General features: G+C 38.4%; 1 protein-coding gene across 1 annotated transcript in view; it reads left to right on the top strand.

Annotated features, from left to right (window-relative positions):
* Positions 1-2,514: 2,514 nt before the first annotated feature.
* emilin1b (elastin microfibril interfacer 1b) overlaps positions 2,515-26,204 on the top strand; it is a 31,001-nt gene continuing 7,311 nt past the window's right edge. Inside the window, exons 1-2 of the mRNA XM_079632508.1 lie at positions 2,515-3,079; positions 20,497-20,619. Of these exons, the coding sequence (XP_079488634.1) occupies positions 2,928-3,079; positions 20,497-20,619 (275 nt within the window). The 5' untranslated portion in view covers positions 2,515-2,927. The remainder of the gene's footprint in view (positions 3,080-20,496; positions 20,620-26,204) is intronic.

Below are 26,204 nucleotides of genomic sequence, written 5' to 3'. Positions count from 1 at the left end.
ATTTAAATATTATTATATTATATATATGTATATATATATATATATATATATATATATATATATATATATATATGTCATGTTTACATTTTGTTTTTGTTTTATAAAATGTTAAATATATGATCAATCTTATGTATTATTTAATGTATTATTATTTCATGTAAATATAAGGGTGTGTGTGTGTGTGTGTGTGTGTGTGTGTGTGTGTGTGTGTGTGTGTGTGTGTGTGTGTGTGTGTGTGTGTGTGTGTAAATTACATTTGAAATATTACACTACATACAATAATACATTAGGCTGATCATTTATATATATTATATTATATTATATTATATTATATTATATTATATTATATTATACAATTTTATTTTATTTGCATAAGAATATTTTAATTTCCATTCTAAACTTCAGTACTGCTGCTGGAGGTGGTGATCTTTTGGAGCAAGGTATTTGTTTTTCAATTGGACAGCCATGCACTTTTATTGGGAAAATAAAAGAGCTCAGCAAGTATATCTTTGCTCTTTAAGAAACATGTGTTTCTGTTTAATGATTACAGTCTTTAACTGCCACCACACAGAATCTCCCGCTCACCAGATCTCCCTGACTAAGTTTAACCGGCTGTATCATCAGCTGAGCCTTTTCTTATTGACACTTCAATGACCCTCACGGCCGCTACCACCCTGAGGCAGGGCTTCTTTTTATTGCTGAGGAGCCTGTCGAATTATTCTGACAGAGGAGCACAAAAGACTGACTGTGGATTCATGCTGAAGCGGATGTAACGCTGGTACAAAGACAGCCAGGATTTCCCAAATGCATTTTAATCTTCACTTATTTATCAAATAAGACTATCTGTTGGCTCTGCATGCCTGAACATGCATGACATAGCTGGGTGGTGGTAAATTAGGCGAGTTGGGGGTCTGTTTGGTGCCTGAGGTCAAACCAGGGCACCGTTACAGGTGGTTGTGGCAGAACAGAGAGCATTACTGAAATGCTTCACATCTCTGCCTTATACTGTCTGCACAATCTGTGAGTGACAGCAGAAAAGCTCTGCTTACAGCCTGCTGCGCTGCCCCTTACCTCCGTCTGTATGCCTTTTTCCTTTCACACAGACGTTATGGTTCGCTCCTCTGTGTGGGCATATTCAGTTTCCTCATTTTTAATGCAGTTTACCATTGTCTTCAAAACCACAGATGTTTGGTTTACATTCCTGTATTGAAGAACAGCAGGCTGCTTTTGCTATTTTCTCTCGCTTTTTTTGGCCCCAAAGCCATCCCACTTTTGGAAAGTGTAACAAATAGTTTTTCACAGCTGTAGGGCTTCAAAGGAGTGGAAAAGATAGATCTTTCAGAGATAAACCAGTGAGAAACATTCTTTAAACATTCATCTGAGATCTGTTTTAAAATAGAGGCCATTAACATTTTTTTAAATAGCACACAGTTGGCTGACATTTACGGCGAATGAGAACTATTTTTGAAATCCTCTAATCGGCATAAACATTACAGATAAGTCAGAAAAAGGGGGTAAAATAGGCAAAATTGTGTCTGTCTTAAAACTTAGAGAGCTGCATACATGTGTAATCCAATTTTTTGCTCATATTTCATGCTACAAACAATACATAATATTTTAGTTTAATAAGTGTTTTATTTTGTAACAGTGTTGTAATGTATATTTTCATGGCTGTCAAGCACATTTTTGCACAAATTACCATTGTTTCATATTTTAAGCATTCAATATTTAATCAGCATAAATTACAGTACAACAATACCAACTGCATGTATAAATAGTTTACAATTTCAGTGTTTCCCCATGCATTATAGTAATAATAAAGTGCTTAATTGTCATGAAAATATAACAGAATTTCTTATTTTTCTTACTTTTAACTTGTAGGTGAAATATATAAAAAAAATTGTTGGTTTAACTTAAAAAAAAAGTAAGATATCTTGTTGCCTTCATTTTTAGTTAGTTGAAATACAACAATTGAGTTAATGCAATGAAGGTGATTTAATCGACAGACATTTAAAATGTTATATTATCTGAACCATATTAATTGTCTTAAGTTGATTTGACAAAAAAAAATTGTGATAAATCGTGATTTTTTTTTTTTTTTTTTTTTTTTAGTGTGGGAATGTTGCTGATATATTTTAGTGAGATTCACTCATGTAAGCATGTGACTGAACATCAATAAAACTTATAAGAATTATTAGAACCACTGGACAAAAAAGTGAAACATTCTGTAGTGGGCTCTCAACAGCACAAAAGCTGCTCTCTTCACCTAAGGTAACCACAAGAAAGATCAGATGTGGGACATCAGCCATACTATCAAGAGGCCATATGGTTTCAATCGCTGCTGTTCAAAATGTCACTGAGACTTCATAATCACCCCTAGTATTCACACACGTGGTCCTGTTGGTTTTTAAGCATAGATGGCTGTGATTCTGTCATCAGTGCACTGGAGGGAGGGTTTCTAGAGGGGAGGGAGGTGAAGAGAGAAAGAGAGAGAGAGCGCGCGCGCGCGTGTGTGTGTTGGGGACGTTGGAGTGCGTCAGAGCGCACTGGGTCCCCTCAATCCAAACTCACTGCATCTCCTTTCCAAGAAAACTCCTCCAGATTTCAGGAAGCCTCCGGATTGCTTTGTTTGGATGTACCGACAAATATTACAAACCATTCAAAAGAAGGATAGAGGGAGTTTAGGTTGTTTTATCAGCGCAACAGGAGGGAAAGCGCCGTTACGCGTCGATTTGAGAGATTTATCCGACACTTCTGGAAGCAGCGCTCTGGACGCGCGTAATGGATCGATAGTACGAACTTCTGGGAGTGTAAAGAAGCTCCTCTAGACACCGCGAACGCGCTATTTTTGGTGGAATAAAAGCTCGTTCGAGAGAATTCATTAGTTATATAGTGTTCGACACTGTTGCAGACCGACGTGCGCTGTGATGGATGGAGCAGTTCTTTTGATATCGATGCTGGTGTTGGTTTTCTCTGGAGATGTTTGGAGCGCGTCGTATCCTCAGCGGTATAACCTGTACGCAGGGACCCAGACTCAGACTCAGCCTTTAAACGGGGCGAGAGCATCGAGCAGACACAGGTATGACACTTTTATTTCAGACACTAATATGATGAGGGAAAGTAATAGTGAAAAATAGATAGATAGATAGATAGATAGATAGATAGATAGATAGATAGATAGATAGATAGATAGATAGATAGATTTTCCAATTCTCATATTGTAACTAACTATTAACTACGACTTTTGCCTCAGTAAACTCTTAGTTGCTGCTTATTAATAGTTGGTAAGGTAGTTTAGGTATTGGGTTGGATTAGGTAAATAGAATATGGTCATGCAGAATAAGGCATTAATATCTGCTTTATATGTATAAACAGCCAATATCCTAGTAATATGCATGCTAATCAGCAACTAGTTAATGGTGAGAACTGGACCCTAAACTAAAATGTTACTGGCACGGTATGACCTTTAATGATACCCATCATACCACCAAGATCATCACCTTTAGATAAATAGATCTAATCTAGCAAAATCCATTTTTTGTTCTATTAGATAAGATGAATCAAACGTTGCATTGCACAGAGATGATGACAGTTCATAGACAGACAGACAAAATGTTTTATAAGTCCCTTTCAGGACAGTTACAGATGTTATGCATTTTTCTGTAATCCATTTATTGAGGGGAAACATAACCTGAGGGGACTTTAAAAAAGCAAACGTGCTTTTAAATGTGTGGCACAGATGACTACATGAAAGGAAAAGCCTCCCTTTATCCTACAGTGAAACGACAGGAGGTGCATTGCCGTCCATCCGAACAGCTAATTATCACTTACTGAATGCAAGGTTCGGCTTAGAAGGACGTTTTGTGGGACCCCTGTGATTTCCAAAGCTTTTCAGAATATGGTTATACATGTCACCACCCTGGTAATAATTACACTAAAAGCCCCTTCCTTTACTTCTTTATCTGTCAATCAGGTGATTCCACAATGCAATGCTCACTCTCAGCCACACACACACCCACTCTGACATTGTTGTTTTGTCTGTGATTGTTGGGGTGTGAACGACGGGAGAGGTTGTCCCAGCTCTGACGTGCAGACCGGGGCTTCCCCCTTCATCTGACGCAATGCTTTCTTAAGGGTGGATGGCCCATACGCTGATGGTCAGAGCTAGGAGGCATGGATTATGGCCTCAAATCCATCTAATAAAGATCAGTCAAAGAAATTATTAGTATACAGCTATTTTAGTCCATCTAAACAAGTTTGGACTTATGAATAGCTCTCAGAGTCAGAGAATTGAGGTAGTGAAGGGTGATGTCTATGATGTGAGGACCCTCAGTGCCAGCGGGATGAAGTGTGTAGTGAAGTATGCACTGCCTGCTTGAGAAATCTGAGTCGAGTTACTGGGGATCAGCAGCCTGTTTGAACTTTTACTTACAACAGATGTAAAAAGCATTCTCCGTTTTGTGTATTTATTTTATGGAAAGTGAAAAAGTAGTAGGGAGGAGGGGGGGGGGGGGGTGGAAGTGTGAGACTGAAATCAAGGGAAGGACTTGTTCTTTTTCGCTTAGTGTGGAGAACTCATCTTCCCTCTTGTGGCTTTTTCTCCTTTAGTCTACTAAATGAACGGATTGATGGATTTTGACTCGTGTTGCTTTGCATCAAATGCGCATTTCCAGGGAAAACCGCAGCCCCTAATCAAATTTATCAGGGAATGTGTGCCTCAAATTTAGCAGCAATTTTATGCTAAAAGATTCTGATGAACTTCGCAAGAACTGGATCTGCAGCTGCCAAATATGCGAGCAACTAAATCACCTCTTTCCTCTAAATTGTAAGCATTTGGTAAGAAACGCTGCCAGGTTTTTGCGTGTTGGAATACATGTCCTAATATTATTATTTTTGTGTGTGTGTGTGTGTGGTGTGTTTATGTACAAAATCCATTGAAAATCTAGCAAAATATGTGAACACGTGATAAGAAAATGCTGGTTTGTATTCAGAAAATATGATACTGAAATGCTCCAGTGTAAGTTAGTGTGTCAAATCTGATTGTAGCTGTGGATTAGCTCGCATTTTCAGCAAAGTTTTGATCTGGATCCAGGCCTTGAGCGATCTAGTCTTGGTCTTGAGGAGGGTGCGGTCTTGACTCCAACTATATGGTCTTCAGGTGATCTTGTATAGTTATTTTTATATAGTTATGTTGATTTTATCATCCCTGGTTCATGTGTACATCATTATTTGGGCATGCTATTAGCTGTTTAGCTAGCTTAGCTAACATGGCTACTGGATACGTATCTTCTAATTTGTTAACAGTACTGCTTATTATAACTAAATTCAATTTAAGTTGTAATTTTACAAAAATCACAGTTTCAAAAATGAGTCATATTTTGAAATTAAACTCACTCAAAAAATCCAGCTTTGTGAAATCAGACTTGAACTTTGCACTGCATCTAAAAGGGAATGACAGAAGCTAATCAGCTTTGAAGTAATCTCATTTTCAACACATATTTTGCATACTAACATAGCATATACTTTAAGTGAATTATTTATGTCAAATCTCACATTTTACCTTCAATTATTTGGTTTCAAGTGTGAGAATGTTGCCTTGCAGTGCTGAAAGCATGCTGAACTGTGTTGTGAGACATGAACTTTGAACTTGTTCTATCAAACTGTCAGCTTAAGAGAATTGAATAAAAAGTATTCCTTGAGAAAGAAGAAATAATGTCTGTAGAAAGAGACATAAAATGCTTTGGGTTGTGCTGTGGTGTCACACACAGCTATAAAATTGAGCCCTTTTCTGCCAAACCAGAAGTCAAAAGTCCACGCCTAAATGTTGTGTCGACTGCTATTCAGGAAATCATGCTGGACAAGCTTTGATGAATGCCCTGAAGACTGGACGCTCATGTTCATGTTTGCCATCTTTCATTTATTTCTTGAAACCATTTATGCTGACAGACAAACAGACAGTGCTGGCATGGTATCAGAATAATAAAAATGGCTTAGTCTTGGATTGGCTCCATTATATGTGACTTATAAGGAATAGTTTACCTCTACTGAGGGTAAGGTCCAGTGAATAGTAATTCCTCAATAACATGCCCGCACGCAATCTGTGCCCATAGAACTTGGCAGAAAAGTCCTCGTATTTTAGCAAAATTGGACCAGCCGTCATTCATACATTTATACACCCTGCAGGTTCATTTAGACTAGAGTACTTGACTTATTAAAAGGCTGAATTTCACAATAGTCACCCCAAAATCAAAAAGGGAATTTTTATTTTATTTTTATTTGCATTAATGAAAATTTGGAGGAGGAAATGTACAGTACTATTATGAAAATGTCAAAGCAAAAAATATTATTTTTTTTTTTCTTTATACAAAATGTCATTTCTTAACCTGGACATTTCTCATATTTCTCACCCCAGCCTGTGCACACTACCCAATGGAAACTGTACCATGCAATCTTCATCAGACAGTCTGTAGGCGTCCCGTCTAAAGACGGTTCTGTGGTCAGTCAGGTCCAGTTATCAGTTTGCCCTCTGTAAAGGGACGGTGTTCAAAGCTCCGTTGATATCACTATTCCCAAATGGCTGATTAGATGCAGACAGAAGTAAGGATCCCTCTCAACAGGATAATGGAAAAGTGGTTTTCGTTTGATCTGTTTAGACTAATGGAGGCTTTAAATGAAAGACTGTTCATTAGCCATTTTATGAGTTTCAACATTTGGGCTTATATTGTAAGATCCAATTTAACTTGGCCACCCACCTACATTTCAGAAGCATTTCTCTTGCAACCCAATTGCCTTTGAATGTGTTCTTCATGTGCACTTCAAAATTCATTGTTGAAGTGCCCATCGTTTCTCTCTTTTTATTCGGTTAAGTCTTATTTGATGCTGTTTCATCCTTAGTATTTTGTAGCTGTTTATTTTTGCCTTTTGTCCTGGTATGTAAAGAGGGTTAAAGTAAAGCCCTCTGTGAAAAGAAAGTTCTTGGCCCTTGACCTGGGCTTTTTTTTTTTGAAGATGTGGCAGTGGTTGTGAAGCCAAGAGCTGCCTGTGACGGTGCCTGTCAGTCTCGGGTCTCATCCAGACCACCCCACGCCGTCACACGCTGACAGGAAGCCCTCGCTCACACAGCGGCCCCTTCACACCAAGAGGAACTTCCTGTAGTGGATGATCAGGACTCTGGCCTCGTTCTGAAAAAACACCTCTGATATGCAAAGTGCTTCCTGTGAACAAGAATGTGTTTGACAAGGGAAGCAGTTAGTGAATATTAATGGATGTTCAGACATGCCAAAATGTCTGTCATGAATGATTGCTTCTGGAAAACAAAGCTTGAATAGGATTGTATCGCTTTTCTTTCTGTGAGTGGTACGGTTTAAAGGGATGGTTCGGAGTAAATTCAACCTGGGGTCCTTTGCACCATGACCTCGAGCCAAACACCCCTCCAGAAGCTTTTTTTTCCCCTTGATCGAATATTATTAAAGTTAAAGCTTATTTAGAGATATCAGCCGAATGGTTTAGTGCAGGCGCTAATGGATCCAAGGTTGTATCTCGTAAATTCCCCCACTAATAATGCCCGGAATGGTACCAAACTTCTACAGTAGTACAAATAGGTTCTGTACTCATAAAACAAGGCATTGGAAAGTTTGTAAGTACATCAGGAGTTTATTTAAATAACTTATTTTACTTCTTGTGAAAAGGACATTATACCACCCCTTTATTTAATAGCTTATCATATAGCTGACTTGTGATTACAGCAGCTTTACAAGCAATATCAGACACACAGTCTTCTGTAATCAAGAGAGGATAGACTGTATCATGATGCCAGGGTGTTAAGGGTAGTTACCAGGGTGGTTACCAGTTGCTATGCAGTTGCTAGGGTGTTTCGATTGGTTCTTAGCATGTTGCAATGTAGGCTGCTGTTTTTGCCATGGACATGAATGATACATTTAAGGGTACCAATTGACCGTTCGCAAAGGCCCGCCCCCTTTAGTTACTGTTGCTGTGTCCGACAAGCCACGCCTCTCTCATGCACACACACCATGTTCTCACACAGTGAAAAATACATCGCGGAGAAGAGGACACTGACAGACACAGACCAGGTTACTTTGGATATGAAACAAAGTCTCAACTTTAAAATTTGGTAATTTTTTTAATAAATGTAAACAATAAATATCGTTTTGTGGCTCTTTAATGTGTCTGGCAGATCGCTGTAGAGCCTCAGTTAAAGCTGCTCGTGAACCGATCATCTCTTCCTTCTAGTTAATTTATAGCATCAAATAAACATGAATGAACATCAGAAGGAATGTTGTTTTAACCGCGGAAAGATGTCAGTACACCACGCTTCTCAAGTTCAAATCCTCCAACGTTAATCTACTAACTCTCCTGACTGCTTTGTCGGACAAAATGGCGGATGGCGAAGTATAATTGGTCAGATCACCTGTCAATCAAGCTCCCAGCGAAGGGTCAATTATGCAAACTTCTTTTTTACAAGGTGTTTGAACATAAATTTGAGTCAGCAGTGTGTGTACACAACCACCCTAAAATGGTAAAAATACACATATTCACAGTCATAACCGACTGTGTTTGTGCGAACTTTGTGTGTTTTTGACAGTTTAAGAGCAATAACACATGAAAGAGAATTGAGTTTAATACCCACGGGACTCTTCGTCTGACAGCCAGCTTTCTGTGTGTGTGCATTGGATGTGTGCGCTCAGAAAACCATATATCAGAAGTTTAGACTGGTATGGCTTTAAAACGCATGCAGATAATAAACTTTCATGGTGATGAAGAACTGCAATGTCACGTGAGCGTGACCACAATAGAGATGATAATCAAAATCAAACAGATGTGAGTATCGGAGGCATGAGCTGTAAAGGCTTCGCCCTCTTCTAGAAAGCCTGAGACTTATAGTACATCTTGTAAAAAGAGGCATAATAGGTCCCCTTTAAACCGTGGTGCTTGGTGTTTGTTTACTTGCTCAAGTCAAAAAAGCCCATGTAAGTCCGGCCTAGCTGGTTTCACAGAGAGAGCTTAGATTAAGCCAGGAGTAAGCTTTAGTTAAATTAGAACCAGTGGCGTAGCGAACGTGGGTTTGCGCTATGCCACTGATTGGGACATATAAGTAACTTTTATAAACTTGCTTATAAAAACAACATTATTGGTGTGCATCTTGAGACAAAACAATGGCACTGACATATGTTGAGATATATCAGTGCAAGTTGCTTTCAGTTAAGACAGCTCAAACATGCCTTTTAGTCTGGGATAGGCTCAAGATTTGACTGTAAAACCCGGAATATATGATATTCTGGTTCTTAGATATAACTTTCGTCAACTTCAAGAGTATGGGATTTTTTTTATAGTCTACCAGGTGAAAATAGTACATCTGTGAAGAAATGTGATAAAGCACCTCTACTCAACAAGCTGCTCAAATTGAGGTATATGTCCATTGCGGGATAACGGTGCGGGATGCGTTATGCATCAAAGTTTAATACTACACTGCAGAAAAACCTATTCTAAATTAGTTTTAGTTTTTTTTTACTTGATATACAGTATCTTGCCTATATATATATATTTTAACCAGTATATTTTTGTCTTATGTTCCAGTTATAGAGATTTTTTTTAAATATCTAAAAATCCTTGAAACAACATTATGTTTTAAGTGCAAACAAGTTATACTTATTAAAGATGCTCTACTGTTCAAAAGTTTTGGGTCAGTAGGATTTTTCTTTAAACAAATGTAACTTTCATTCAGCATGGGTGCATTAGAAGTGACAGTAAAGATATTTGTCACAAAATGTTAGTTTTTAGTTCAAATAAAGATACACTTCTGTTGACCAAAGAATCCTGAAGAAATGTGACAGTGTTTCCACAATAAATATTAAACAACACCTGAATTATTTCTGACGGATCATGTGACACTGAATACTACGGAGCCCCTAAAGGGACCTGGTGATGAAAAAAATGACATAGGGAAAAAATATATTTCAATGCTTTTGCGTTCCCTCACAAACTTAACATTTCCTCTCAAACTTTGCGTTCAATAGCAAAGAGACTCAAAAGAACTTAAAAGAAGGTTTCTGACGTCACAAACTACCTTGTCATCAAACGAGTGGATCTCTGAGCTGGTGTGAGTGAGTGGAGGCGGGACTAATTTGCATATTCATAGACCGCGTATACTAAACGAGGCAAGGGTGTAGTGAAATTCAAGTTATTTTAAGGCATGACAAATAAAATTCAAGGAAAAAACTTTTAAATATGTAATTTTGGTGATCAAAGATGGGTTTTAAGGGATACAATTATTGACTACAGGGGGACTTTAACAGTTTTGCTTATTGGGTAAATTTAAATTTTGTTTAAAGGACTAGTCAAAAACAAGAAAAAAAACCTTATTACAGTAAAAACTCAAGAAGGAGTCTCAAGAAGTTTCTGCAGTGTAGAGGTTTGTCAAATAACCAAAACAGGCCCTTTGGAGTAAATTCCATTAGCAGATATGATTCATCTGATATCATGTAATTCCTGAGAAACCACACAGATAAGTGTTTTTATAGAGATGATGCGAAGATGGATGTTAAATCTATTCATATCCTCAGTGGAATTCATTCAGAAGTGATCATCTGACTGCAAAGTCGATTATGACAAAGAAGAATGAAAGGTCAAACTTGCTGTTTGAAAACATTGAGTGGGCTACATTAAAATCTTAAATGAGAAGTGTGTCAATAATGATGAAGTTAATTTAGCTAGCCCTGAAATGAGAATGTATCTCATAGGTTTGAGCGTTTGAGGATAGATCCAATCCAAGAATGGCATGAATGTCTAAATGTCTTTAGATAAAGAATCTCTCCTGGCTTGTGTGAGCCACATCTGTGGTACGTCTGCTCATAAGGCATGTTCCTTCTCCTCTTGCTTTAGTGTAGTTCCAAGCTGAGATGCCACAGATGTGCTGCTGCGGTCAAACCCCTGCAGAAACCGCTTTCCTGCAACGGGAGCAAGTTACAGTATAACCACAAGGAAACATTTTTCCCACGAGCTTGCCCTTCCAGCATCAAATATGTGGCTTGTTCGCTAAAAGAGTGCCCTGACATTTACTAGTGCATTAGCCTACTTATAAGGGTAATCATAACAGTGCGGCTTATCTGGAAATCAGAATGAGAAATAAAATTGGATGTGAACACCGAGAATATCTAAATATTGTCCTGAGCAGATAAGAGTGGGGTTAATAGGACATCTGTTAGTGGTGGTGTTGGATGTTGTGGAGGCTGAAATCTCGTTGCTTATTCTGGCACAGCGCGTGATTTTTCCCGACCTCTGCTTTATTTCAGGAGGTCATGAAAAAAGCATTTCGCTCCAGATATTTAATACATTCTGGAAGATTTGAGTCGCAAATGGATCTTGTAGACATCCGTCTTCTTTGTGTACTCCGGATCAAATAAAGCATGACTTTTTCTTTCCTTGCCTTAGCACACGATTATGGCTATTATAGCTGTTTCATAAAGATAAAGTGCTTTTTTTGTAACTTCTCATGCTTTCTTTATCCTAGATTGATGTGCGTAGACTTCAAGACAAGCTCTTTTGATGTATATTTCTCTGAAAAGTGGCATTGTCATGTGACCTACCATACAAGCAGCATCAGTGTTATGCGCTATTAACGAAGATAATAACGATTTCCTGAGGCCTTACAGGACAGTATATTTAAATCTTATCTTAAGACAGATTTGATTTGACATATTATAATTCATAAGTTGGTGTCATTAAGACTCTTTTTTTTGAAAGAAAATAATTTATTCAGCATGTACATTAAAAGTTATAGTAAAGACATTTATAATGTTACACAATATTTATATTTCAAATAAAAGCTATTATTTTTAACTTTTGTAATTCGTCAAAGAATCCTGAAAAAATATGTATTACAGATCCCACAAAAATATTAATCAGCACAACTATTTTTAACATTAATAATAATAATAAAAATAAATCTTTCTTGAGCAGAAAATCAGCATAAATAGAATGCTTTCTGTGGGATCATGTGACACCGAAGACTGGAGTAATGATGCTGGAAATTCAGCTTTACATGAATGGAATACATTACATGTTAAAATAAAATTTAAATTTAAAAATATTACTGTTTTTACTGTATTTTTAATTAAGTAAATCCAGCCTTGGCAAGCACAAGATAATTATTTTAAAAAACAGTAAAACATATATTTAAAAAAAGGTTTGAACATTAATGTTTATACGTATAGTCTGATTTTATGCTTTATGTGTATATATATACTTCCAAGAAAGTATCAAATAATTTTTAGTTGTTAATCTTGCATAAGCGTAGTGTTGAGTTGGTTTGTGTGCACGCAGCAGTCTAATCTTAAATTGCTGTGTTGGAAAGAACTGCTTCACCGTTTGCAAAAACAGCCATAATGAGCGAGGGCAGTTTCCACATGATACGGCATGATTGCATTTTGGTGATGTTTGTAAACGGAGCTGGAAACCATTGGCAACAACTGCATGGTGCAAATTCATGCTATGCCTAACAATATCAGTATTGTGCCTGAGGGTTAGTCTTGATATTGTATCTCTGTATCAGTGTTTTGGTGTGGACACAGTCGGGGTGGAACTGGGAGTGGACACGCGTTCCAGCCCGGTGCCCTCTCGGACAGTCAGACGAGCATGTGTCCCCTCCTAGGGAGAGACAAATAAGCAAGGCTGTAAAAACAGGCAGACCCTGCAGCCACAGCTGCTCTGACCACTTCCTGTTGCAAAGGTCAGAGGTCACGGTGTGCGGCGCACTGCCCGAGCAGCACGCAGGGTCGCTCGGAGGGGAAGATGTGTGGGTAGAAACAGAAAAGAAAGGAAGAGCTGAAGAAAAGAAAAGCGCATGATGATTGAGCCTTTGTGCGAAGCGCCGGAGCACAGGAAGTGAAAATGGCCAGGCTATTAAGAGGGAGTTTTATGTCATTGTGTGTTTTCATGGAGTTCAATATCAAAAGAATTCCTTCACTGAGAGTCGCATTTTCCCGCTCATCTGTGTTCGCTCTCTCGCGCATACACTGTCCCTTTCTTTATTTGTGTAACTTGATAGTGTGTTTCATTATGCATTCAATCTCAAGTATGCAGAGGCACGATACTGATGGATGTGCAATTGCATTGTATAATCTCCAAAACCGCAATTATCATTTCTTAAAGGAGTAGTTCACCCACAGATGAAACTTCTGTAATCATTTACTCGCCCTCACGTCAGTCTTAACTCGTATCTATGGTTCCGAAAAGGACAAAAATAAAACACTATAAAAGTAGTTGGTCACACTTTAGTTTAGGGTCCAATTCTCACTATTAACTAACTATGAACTACGACCTCACCTCAGTAAACCTCTAACTAATGCTTATTAAGAGTTAGTAAAGTAGTTGTTAAGTTTAGGTATCGAGTAGGATTCGGGATATAGAATATGGTCATGCAGAATAAGGCATTAATATGTGCTTTATAAGTACTAATAAACAGCCAATATCCTATAGGCATGCTAATAAGCAACTAGCTAATAGTGAGAATTGGACCCTAAACTAAATTGTTACCAAGTAGTTTATATGTCTTGTCTGCTATATTCAGTATACGTCCTCTGAAGTCATATCATAGCTTTGTGTGAAAAACAGATGGAATTTTAATTAGTTTTTTACTGAAAATCTTCAAATCTGCTTTTTATTATGAATAAAGACACACATGATTTCAGAGCTACAGCAGAAGGAAAGATTATCAGAAAAACCCAACCCTGGTCCATTGGAAAAATGCGTCTGTGGCGATATTTTTGCAAAATGACATTGCTTATTGCACGTTTCGCGACACTTTCAAAGTGAAATGTGCAGTGAGTGGCGCTAAAAGCATGTTCAGTTTTATCCAAAACACAAGAATCTGGCAATGTTTTATTATGATGGTTGTTGTATGCATCGCGGAAGCTCCGAAATTAAATGTCCGATGTGTCGCTAAAAGGTTAATGCTATCGCGTAAGAAAATAGCGTACCACCTACACTAAACGCAACCCTAAACCATAACCAATAGTGTTAACAACAAACATGCCATTTGAGCTGATTATGAGATGCAAATGTCAAAATGTATTAGTTTACAAATCATTCACTAAGGTCATAACATAGTATTATGCATGGAACCTCATGAAAATAAATCTTTATTATTCAATAATCTGTCACCGCAATCATAATTTGTGTGAAAGGAATAAATGTCGTTGGTGTTTTACTGGCACTAGAATTAATTTCAGCTATAAACTGCAGTGAAGTAGATGTAAAGATGTCGAGTTTTGGAAAAATGTAGTAGAGACACGTTTTTCCAATGAGCCTATATGTTGGAAAAACTGCTCCTGTGAGGTCTTGGGGTCTGATCTTCACACAAAGCTAGCATGCAGCATAAGAAGACATGAAATATTGCACATAAGCCATAAGGACTTAAGGGGCCCTATTTTAACGATCTGAAACGCAAGTGTCAAAGCGCAAAGCGCAAGTAACTTTGTGGGCGGATCCCGGCGCTGTTGCTATATTCCCGGCGGGATAAATGACTCTTGCGCCCGACGCAAATCTAAAAGGGGTTGGTCTGAAGTAGCTTCATTATTCATAGGTGTGGTTTGGGCGTAACGTGAAATAAACCAATCAGAGCGTCCTCTCACATTCCCTTTAAGAGCAGACGCGCTTGTTACATGGCGGATCGCTATAATAACGGCGGATTTGCCAGCGCACGCCAGGAGCGGTTCACAGCCGAGGAAAGCGACGTACTCGTCAGGGCCGTAAAACACAGAGAAGTGACATTGGGGATGATGGGAGATACCCACCCAAATTAGCTTCGGTTAAACAGGCGTATAATTTGGGTAGTAAATGTGTAGCCTAGTTTTTTTTTTTTTTTTTATCTAGATAGATCTTTTTCACATCTTCACGGACACAACAATGATTTCCCTCGTGTGTTAATATTTTTCCTTGTAATAATGTATGATTTGCAAAAATGAAAACTGCTGCATCTGTTTATATTAGAGAATCAAAGTGGATGCGCGTTAACATTATGGCCAAGCACGCGCCCTTAAAATACCATATCACTAACGCGCAACGCGCCACTGTCTTTAGACTGTTTTTTTCCTGGTCAATGGCGCAATTTCTTTCTAAACCTGGAAAATAGCACCATGGAAGTTTTGCGCCGGAACACGCCTCCTCTTTTCGCTGAACCGCCCCCGCGAGCGCAAGTTCATTTCCTAATTTACCGACGTGCGTCTGTGGAGGGAAAAGTCCGCTGTGCGCGGGTGCAAAATAGGAATGATACATGCGTCGGTGTACAAAGTCAATTGCGCTGGGTGCAAGATAGGGCCCAAGGTGTTTTTATGGTGTTTTTGTCTTCTTTTTTGCCCTTTTTGGAGCTTAACATAAACGCTCACTAAATTGTTCTTGTATTAAAAAGAGCTATTTAGAGATTCTTCAGCCTTGTGTTTTCCTCAGAAGAGAAATCATGCAAGTTCGGCAAGACATGAGGGTGAGTAAATGACTGGGTAAACTACTTCTTTAAAATTGGAGTCTCGTGTAAAGACTGTTTCTAGAGGCTATTGTTGTTCTTGTTGTTGTTCTTGTGACTTTTCCGTGAAGCCAAAAGGTGGTTCGGTGGACAGATTCCAAGCATGTTTGGACAATTAGAAGCTGAACTTTGCATGATGTCCTGCATCTCACACACCATGGGAATAAGAACCGTCCAGCCTCTGTTAGTAGCCACTATAGCCTCTACACGTGTTAATCATTGTCGTTTTGCTCTATGACTCTGTGTAAACATATCAGTATCAATCAGTAGGCCGGGTGGGAGAGGAGGCCTCATGGTTTCTAAATGGGTGGGGGACATCGTCTTGGCACTAGCTCCAGGATTACAGTTCATATATGAACCGTCAAGACCCTGAATTGAGGAATATCTGAGGTGACGTGTATATAAAACTTTCCGTGAAACAAGCCAAAACTGAAGGTGTTCATGTAGGGCAGCACTCAAAGAGAGTTTGGAAAGTTATTGCATACTTGTATACACTACCGTTCAAAAGTTTGGTGTCAGTAAGATATATATTTTTCACAATTTCCACAAGGATGTGTTAAATTTATCAAAAGTGATGGTAAAGATAAAGGTTAATGTTACAAAAGATTTATATTTCAAATAAATGCTGTTCTTTTGAACTTTCTATTCATTAAAGAGTCCTGAAAAAAAATCATCAAACTTATTCAGCTGCACAACTGTTTTCAACATTGATAATGTTTTTTTGTGGGGTTTTTTTTGGATCAAATAAATGCACCTTTGGTGAGCATAATATACTTCTTTCAAAAACATAAATAAAACATCTTACAGACCCCAAACTGTTGAACGATAATGTAAATATAATTTAGCTTTGTCACAGTCACAGGCATAAAGCGTCAGTTTAACAGATTGCATACTATGATTTATGAATAAACTTTACTAACAAAGACATGAACAAGATATCCATCAGTGTACATAATGCAAGATCCATATTATCATACATGAGTATACTTCTTGGTTTTGGTGCAGTTAAATACATTTTAAATTACTTAAATTTGTTTCCTCCTGGTTAAATTGCTCCCTGGGTAACAGACAATTTCTGCAGTCCGTTCTGCTCCATTGTTTTAGGTTTATTGGGTAAGGTCCAGAAAGTGATATCATAGGATTCTGGAGCCTGTTGCACACATGTATATTCATGTACTAATTTATTTAAAACACATTTATCAACACATAGATGCTGTACACCATTAAACGTGCCAAATGTGCAGTTGGACAAATTGTTATGTCCATATTGTGAATCCCTTGGGAGGTTCATCAACTGAAAGAGTAAGAAGGCGGATATTCTTCGAATGAATGCTCCTCCGAAACGCTACATTCATCTGATGTAATTTCTGTCCTGGGAGAAGCAATTACGGCCTTTATTGAGGGAAAGAATCGGAGAGGACTTTTTTCAGCAGTGCTGAGGAACAAAGAGAAGATTGTATTTTTATGCCAGATACCCTACATGGATTATGTCACATTTATGACACATAATTAATAGTGTGTGAGTGTGAAATCATAGTGTGCGTGTGTGTGTGTGTGTGTGTGTGTGTGTGTGTGTGTGTGTGTGTGTGTGTGTGTGTGTGTGTGTGTCAGAGGGACAGGGATAGAAACAGAGAGATAGTAAGTTCCAAATGTCATTTATATAATGTTGAAGGGCTCTGCAAGAGGAAAATTCTATTCATAAGTTTTTATGTGTACTTTGAAGCATTTGGCAGAGACAAAGTGACTTAAATGTGATCTGTTCCTGTATACCCTGGGAATCTAACCCATGACCTTGGCATTGCTAGCGCCATTCTCTGCTGTTTGAGCTACAGGAATGCTCACTAACAGCGTTACAGAAAAGTGTGGGATTACAGATTATCTGGTCACTTTAAAACTGCAGTCCGTAATTTTTTGGCGCTCTAGCGGTTAATAAACAGAACTGCATGCTTCTTGCGGAAGAACATTGTAGCCGAAGTTACTTCTCTCTGTTTATGTCTATGACGAGTCACGCAGGTACTGGGCTACTCCGTAGTGGTACGACTCTAACCAGTCTAAAATAGTCCCAATATAAACACTTATCAAAGGTGCATTTATCGAGGCGTAGTGATTCAGGATAAGACAAAAACATGGCTTGGAAAATGGATTCATGATGTACTCGCTTATTATATACCCAAACCAGTTCAGCGGAAATCCCGCCCTGCAGCCGATTCTAAAGATTTCATTGGTCATGTCAATCACTGTACTGATTGCCTACACCAAACACTGATCCCTAAACCTACCCGTCACTGTAACCTTAACCAATGAGATTAGCTGCAGGGCGGGATTTCCGCTAAACTGGTTTGGGTGTAAGCCAGTACATCATTAATCCATTTTCCAAACCGTGTTTTTTACTATTGGGGAAAAATCCAATCACACTTATGTTAGACCTTATACATGGTCCTTGTTTTTAATGCTTTGTAAGTAGTTCGATCCAAGTAGGTGACATAATATCAGGATAACATTACTTTCTTACTCTGAAATGTGCTTCTGTTTTAGCTATTTCATTTATTTTGTTAAGTTAGTTTTTAAGCCATGACGTTTCTACATGACTTTTTAAATACACCCATTAATTTCAGTCACTTGGGACTGTAAAGTCATTTATTTTTAGAAAACAGAAATGATGTAATGGAAAAATATGAAAACATCCTCATGACGGGGATTAATATCAATTTTGTATATTGGAATAAGCTCTCATTGGTTCAAAGGGAGGCTACACACACTGCCAAATTAACTTTATTTTGTCTGCTTTTCTTGTCTTCTCTCATATTTTCCATTCTTTTTGGAGCTGAAACATGTTGAGAGTCTCTGTAAAGTCGTGAGCTGCAAGAGTGTTTGATGAAAGCGAGCCTGAAATGAAAATTCTGCATGACAAATCTGCTAAGAATGTGGATCATTCACGGCTGGCCGTAGCAGCCTGGAAATACTGTGGTCGGGTTCACTCCAATCAACAGTTGAAAAACAAATACTGGTGGGCTGAAGCAGCATGACAACTTTGCTAAATCTTTAAACCTAGAAAGCTCCTCCCATACACAGCTAGCATTACATGTGATATTATTATGAGGGTATTGAGTAATGGATTGCCCACCGCTTAACACCATAAATTACATACGGGTCCCTGAATTTAAAACCTTGTCATGTTACGATTAAGGATGGAAGAAGTTTTTTTTTTTTTTTTTTTGGAAAAAGGATATTAGCAATGAGATATAAAAGTCAATGAGAAATCTGTTGAAACGTTAAGTTTGGCTGGGACATATTAAAGGGATCTTTCCCTTTAAAGGTGCTCTAAGCGATGTCACGCATTTTTTAGGCCAAACATTTTTTTGTCACATACAGCAAATATCTCCTCACTATCCGCTAGCTGTCTGTCTCCTGAACACACTCTAAAAAAACGCGGTCTCTGTAGACACCCCAGGCTCCACAAACAGCAACAAAAACAAACTGGGCTAACCCGCACCACAACATAACAAATAGTGTTCCAGCCAATAACCGACAAGAAGGATTTGGGGGTGGGGTTTGGGTTGTTAGTGCGCGGATGAGGAGGAGGGAGGGTCTAGCTAGCCTCCGTTTTGTTTGGCAATAGTTCGAACGTCAACAAGAAGTGACATCACCCAGGATCGCTTAGAGAACCTTTAAGAAAAAGCCAATAGTTATTTGCAGATGCTATGAGGGGAGGAGCTTTCTTACTGTAGAGGGCATTTGATTGGACGAAAATCTGTGTAGTTCAACATGAGCCGTGACTATTTATGATCTGTTTTCATTGTGTATATCTATTAAAAGTTATTTTTGTCATTGTTTAGGAGCACACTGAGCATACATAGATGACCTCAACGCCACAAACCTATAACTTTGTTCTTTGAAACGTGATTCTGATTAGTACTTGTTGGTCAAAACACTGCATTTTCTCTTGTAATTCATTCTAAACATCCTTTCATTTAGCCAGCACAGATTATATTGTGATGTCATTACTCTGATCTAGCACCATCTGTGTTTAATATCGAAGGCCAAAACATGAAATTGTGCTGGCAATATGTGCGAGTGTCTCGAGCAGCTGTGGAGGCAGGAAATCCACCATAGGTCATTGATAAACCATGAGCAATCAAAGCAGGAGTCAGGTGGTCAAATGCGTCCACATGTCTTGGGAAAATTAAGTGCTTTTTCCGTGACAAGCCATTTATTGGGTAACTTCCTTTTATTACATAATGCGTGTTAAATACTGCTTTGCAAGGCACTCATGGTTGTCTGGTTTAACATGATTCAGATGCATTGTAAATCACATGTTTAGGTGGCCTCTGAGAAGACATTATTGTTTTGTTTTTTCTTTAGAGACACAACACAAATCCAATCTTTATTCCAACCGTCTGAGGTGTAACTTAAACTTAATTCATGAGGGCTTAGCGAATAACCACAGAAGACAAACTGCTTCTGCATTACACACAGCAGACAATCACGTAGTTTGTTGCCCTTACTAGTAGACTAAAACAAAACAGGGGTGAAACCAAAGATGAGATAAGTGATGCAACCCGCTTTTACTGTAGTCAGCGTGAAGCTCAACAGATGTTTGAATTCCCATTGCATGCAGCAGAGAGATTGTAACAACTTGATTCCTGAGCTTGTTGACATTGGTTTGAGGAACAGTGTCCACTAAGAGAGGCGAGAGACTGTTTATTTGCAGATTTCTACTAATTTATGAGGCCAGAGGACATGAGGAACATTTAGACTGTGGCGAATCACTGTAAATCTAACACATAAGGTTCACATAATGGGAGATGTGCTTTAAAACCGCTACTATCTTTGGAGACCTCCATTAGTTCATGTTTTAATTGGTGTGCTATGAGTCACAGTTGTGGAATTATTCATTTTTCATTTTTAAAGGTCCATTCCTACAATAAAATGCTAACTACATGTGTATTTTTTTCTTACAGAAACTGGTGTGCGTATGTGGTGACCAAGACAGTGAGCTGTGTGGTGGAAGATGGAGTGGAGACTTACGTGAAGCCTGACTATCAGCCATGTTCATGGGGCGCTCAGTGTGCCCGTGTTGTAGTGTAAGTATGTCCTTTTGTCACGTATAGCTTGTTTTGGTTTAGTTTTTTTGTGTTCGGTTTTCGTTTTGCCTGCCTGATTTAGGAGGTTAGTTTCCATGGTTCTTAAAGGGATAGTTCACCCAAAAATTTAAATGAGCCCATGATTTACTCACCCTCAAGTCATTCTTGGTGTATATGACATTCTTCTTTCAGACGAATACAATCAGAGTTATATAAAAAAATGTCCTGACTCTTCCTGGCTTTATTCTTCTGGCTTTATAATGGCTGTATATTTTTTTGAAGTCCATCAAAGTGCATCCATCCATGATAAAAGTCCTCTACACGGCTCATGGGGGTTAATAAAAGCCTTCTGAAGTGAAGCGATGTGTTCGTGTAAGAAAAATAAAACTTTATCGAGTAAAATACCTATCTTCCGCCAGACGGCCTGCACAAGTGGACTTGCGCCAAAAAAGTAACACTTGACGATGTATGATGTAGGAGAAGCGCAAGCTTTGACGCCTCTCGCAGATCAAACAAACAGGTCTGGGCAACAAACTTAAGCTCCTCGGACATTTCTCTTTAAAAATTGTCGTCTTAGACTTCTAATTCATGACTAGTGTTTTGTTTTGCTTTATCCTCTGCGCTTCCGCGTTCGCCATTACATTGTGCGACAAGTTCAAGGGTCTCTCTTTCGCCGTCAATCGATGCGAACTGCCGTCTGCCGGAAGCTAGTTATTTTAGATAAAGTTTTAAATATGGATATTTGTCTTACATGAATGCATGGCTTCACTTCAGAAGGACTTTATCAACCTCCTAGAGCCGTGTGGAGCACTTTTATCATGGATGGATGCCCTTTGATGGACTTCAAAACTTAAACAGCCATTTTTGTCAGTCAAAAGTAGTCGATCTCCGAATGCAACGTAATGAATCGACTCCATATGAGGAAATGTCATGAACTTCTAATTCCAATGAAAACATGATACCTTAGACACTTAGAATTTTTTGCATTCGGAGATCGACTACTTTTGACTGACATAATTCCTGCCACCAGAAACACTAACTGATAAAGTGATTTGTACAAAACCTTTCTTTTTAGTGAACTTTGTGTACACAAATACAATGTAGTCAATGCTCAAGTTCATGTGTAGAGCCCTTGGTGATACTTCGAGCACAGTTTTATGTTGTGTCGAGCCTTCTTAGTGTTTTAAAAACAGCGATTTTTGCTATCATAGAAGTGCCCCTAGCACTCCCATTCAAAAGGTCAATCTTAAAAGTGGCGTTTCCATTCTAATTATGCTTTTACATGAAAGTTTGACTCGGGTAGATTAATAAAAAGAGCCTAGGTTCAATTTTGGCGACAGTTACCCTTTAAGTAGTTGTTTTAAGTCATTTCTCTTGCAAACTGTTTTCTGTTTCTGATTCTGATTCTAATCATTTGTTGTGAGCTATGTATACAACTACCACGCCTGACAACTTTTTTCATCTCTCCAGAATTCTTATTGTTTCGTTTTTTAATAACTTCCCTAAATGATGAAATGATTATCGGTATATTCAGTATAGATTTACTGAATAGAAAGTGTTGTTTGTGTGCCTGTCAGAGCATCAAGCCCAACAGATGTCTTTTTCCAAACAGTGAGTAATTTGCTCCATTTTATGTTGCTTCATAAAAGGCTTATAGCTGGAAAATCCATGTTAGCTATTTTTTGAAACATGGTAGCAGGTTTCTAGCTGGTCCAAAATGATAAAAAGTTAGTTAAGCTGGAACACCATGTGAAACTGTTGTCTCTATGCTTCTGCTATTCACCTCTGGCTGGTTGCACCAGCTGTAAGTAACTCTGAGTATAAACTAAATATTTACAGAAGCCTTCGACCAGGACTAATGGATGAAATTAAACAGAATATTGATTGAATTGCATCAATAAACATATTGTTTACCTGACAAACTTAAATTCTTTAGACATATATGAGGATGTTCACATTTACCGTTTAAGAGAGCGAATAGTATGTGAATTAATGACTTGTTGGCTCTTCAACATAAACCTGATCTTAGCAGTGCACCTCCATTTGCATTTAATAAATCAAATCAATCATAATAAATAATAAATACATGCCATTTGTTATGTTTTTGTATCAGTTTTGATCTATTCTTCTTATTAACTCAGAATGTTATTATTCTATAAAAAATACTTGTGTTATTTCATGATTAAGTATCGTATTTCAGTGGAAACTTAGCCTATTTTTTTGTTACATGAGGCAAGATAAGTTACAATCAACCTTAAAGGAGAACTCCGGTCAATTTTAACACTGAGCTAATTTTTTTGTAAATTTGGAGTGCTGTCAATACAGAGAACAACGACAAAAATCGGTGTTGCCTCGCTGTTATCCTCTTTTTAAAATGTGCACCCTGTTGACTTCAATGGGGCAAGTTTTAAACCTGATTTTAGCCTTTAGAGTGAACACGAGTGAATCTGACTGCAGTAGATGTGAAAGATATTAATAAAAATTATGTTATTTCAGCCAGCGCAAATACCTGTATTTACATCCTGTTTTCGGTCGAAGTCCAAAGTAGTCGATTGTCGAGTTCACGCGCATAGGTTTAGTTACCTATGATCACGCCCGTAAACACGACAATCGACTACTTTGGACTTCGACCGAAAACAGGATGTAAATACAGGTATTTGCGCTGGCTGAAATAACATAATTTTTATTCATATCTTTCACATCTACTGCAGTCAGATTCACTCGTGTTCACTCTGAAGGAATCACTCAACATGGCTGGGCACTTGTAATGACACATCAAAGATGTTAAGAGGATAAAAGCAGGTTTAAAACTTGCCCCATTGAAGTCAACAGGGTGCAAATTTTAAAAATAGGATAACACAGTGTAGGCAACACCGATTTTTGTCGTTGTTCTCTGTATTGACAGCACTCCAAATTTACAAAAAAATGAGCTCAATGTTAAAATTGACCGGAGTTCTCCTTTAACAGAATAAACAGAAATTTGCTGCATTTCAATACAACTTTTGATCACAAATTTGAAGGCTGCTATTGGATCATTGGAGGTAAACGTAATTTTATGCAACTGTGCATTAGTTTACAAAGAGCTTATGACCTACTAGCTTCGTTCTGCCTTAAGAACAAATGATGCGATCAAGCAGCGTTAGTTGCAATCTAGTTACCAAGCCTCTAGTGTGGACGCTGTGTTCCAATTTAAGTGTGAACTTACGAACAGCAGTTGCAACCCTACCCTAAGGTTTGCGCACGCAGTATTAATGATCATCATTATACATCATAATACATCATTGATGTAACTTGCTAATGTAGTCATGACTTTCTATATTTTCTGCCGTTTATATTGCTTAATATAATTTAATCATCACAATATATCTGATATTATCTAATATTGTTTGTCACATTGATCTGACATCGCTAGCTTTCGCCTTTCGCTTGCCTGGTAACCTGCCACACGTGCTTACCGTCTTTTTTCTCTCACGGTCTCTTGCCTTTTACGAGTCTATCAAACTGTGTTGAGTTGGGTCAGTCAACAAACACGCTGAGTCACTGTCACTTGCACTGCCTGGCGCATGTATAGGATAGCATTCTCTGTCAGCGGTTATGGTTACACATGTGATAAATGTAGAAATTTCAGAACTAGAGACACGCTTCCAAACTTTAATGGAGGATAGTAAGAATGCAAGGGCTTTAGATACTGCTTTATGTGGCTAGCTTGGTGAAGTCTGTACATTGTTCGGTTCCGGCTGTAGAGCCCGTGAGGCAGGGCAACTGGGTGACCGTGAGATGGCATAGTCGTGGGTCAAAATACGCTCTTCCGTTCTGATTAGAACATGACGCACCCAATGAGAATTCTGTAGATAGAGCCCTATAGTGATTGCCGATTCTATTACACTGAACATAGAATAACTAGAAAATAGAGACACCAGTCACACATACAGTAGTCACATGTTTGAGGAGCCAGAGCACACCTGACATCAAAGCCAATTTAAAAGTGCTGGCTAATGCTAATCGTAAATTCTCTAAGATTATTATTTGCGTCGGCACTAATGATGTTCGACTTCGTCAGTCCTAGATCACTAAAATTAACGTTAAGGAGGTGTGTGAACTCGCAACGCTGTCAGCACAGTAACATGCTCTTGCCCACTTCCTGATCGCCAGAGTGATAAGATACTAAGAAGAGTATCCTCACTCAATGGCTGGCTGTCTAAGTGGTGTTGCAGAATAATATAGGTTCATAGACAATTGGGGAAAAAATTTGGGGCAGAGCTGACCTGTTGAAAAGAGATCCCTCCTGGGGTGGTGCCACTCTTCTCTCTAGTAATATGGCATGTATATACACACTGTTTTCTTCTAGATCTGCTGTACAGCCAAAACAAACTTTGTTGCATTATTTTCCTGTTATCACTGTAAAGCTGCTTTGAAACACTCTGTATTGTAAAAGTATTGCGCTATATAAATAAAGGTGACTTGACTTGACATGCACCTATCGGACTTCAAATCAGTCAGAGGATTTAAAGTAAAAGCAAGTCTGTTTTTCTGGCCGTTATTTAGTGCACTTTAAATAAGTGGAACCATTATGTACTACATCAGCTAACTTTAGACAGGAAACAGATGTTGAAAGCTATCAGATCATCATAACATGCATAGACACTAGCATACAGTATATAACACACCACATTTTACTGGAAATCTGAGTCATTAAAACATAAGAAATACTAAAAACATTGTGTTTACATTGTAAACCTAATGTCAACAAATGGGGAGATAAACAGAATGTGGTTTGAGGACACCAGGATTAGAAAGTTTGTGCAGTTGCGAGGTGGTTTCCAGTTGTTGGCAACGTACTGAACTCCAGCTGGAAAAGCTTAATCCAACCCCTTTAGATTCAGTACACACACACACACACACACACACACACACACACACACACACACACACACACACACACACACACACACACACACACACACACACACACACACACACACACACACACACACACTAATATGTATGGAATGAGGTGGCATGTCATTCCAAACTCTACAACCAGTGCACCACAGGAATTAGGCTTAAAACCTACTAAAATACCACCACTTATTTTTGCACTCGCTCTGTAGAGTAGGGTGACCCCTTTTTCTCCTCTTTTTCTTCTCACGGGGGTCATGGAACAAACAGAGCGTGGAGACAAGAATTTAGTGGCTTAAGAACTATAACCAAAAGTCCTGGGAAAAAATAAATGCTGAAATTGTTTCCTATTCCACCTTTTTATGGTGCTGATGTTCGGGTTCAAGGCTAACCGTAATGTTTTACTTGATACTTTAGTTTATTTGAATGACACTGTGAATTCAGACCTAGACAACTGGTCAGAATTATGACGTAAATAAAATGGCTCCGATGAGATTGTCTTGTACCACAATTCTCTATTAGAAATGTTTTTCAAAACCCCATAGCCATAATTATTACACTTCCACAAGTAGATTTATGGTTTCTGGATGATAAAACGTACAAAAAGATCCCATACATTAAAGGAGTGGTCCATGCCATATCGAAGGATACACACTGTTTCTACCATTGCTACCATTTACCCAGCC

This window comes from Phoxinus phoxinus, assembly GCF_949152265.1.
Source record: "Phoxinus phoxinus genome assembly, chromosome: 13".
NCBI classification, from domain to species: Eukaryota; Metazoa; Chordata; class Actinopteri; order Cypriniformes; family Leuciscidae; genus Phoxinus; species Phoxinus phoxinus.
This window is presented reverse-complemented; position numbering and strand designations above follow the sequence as displayed.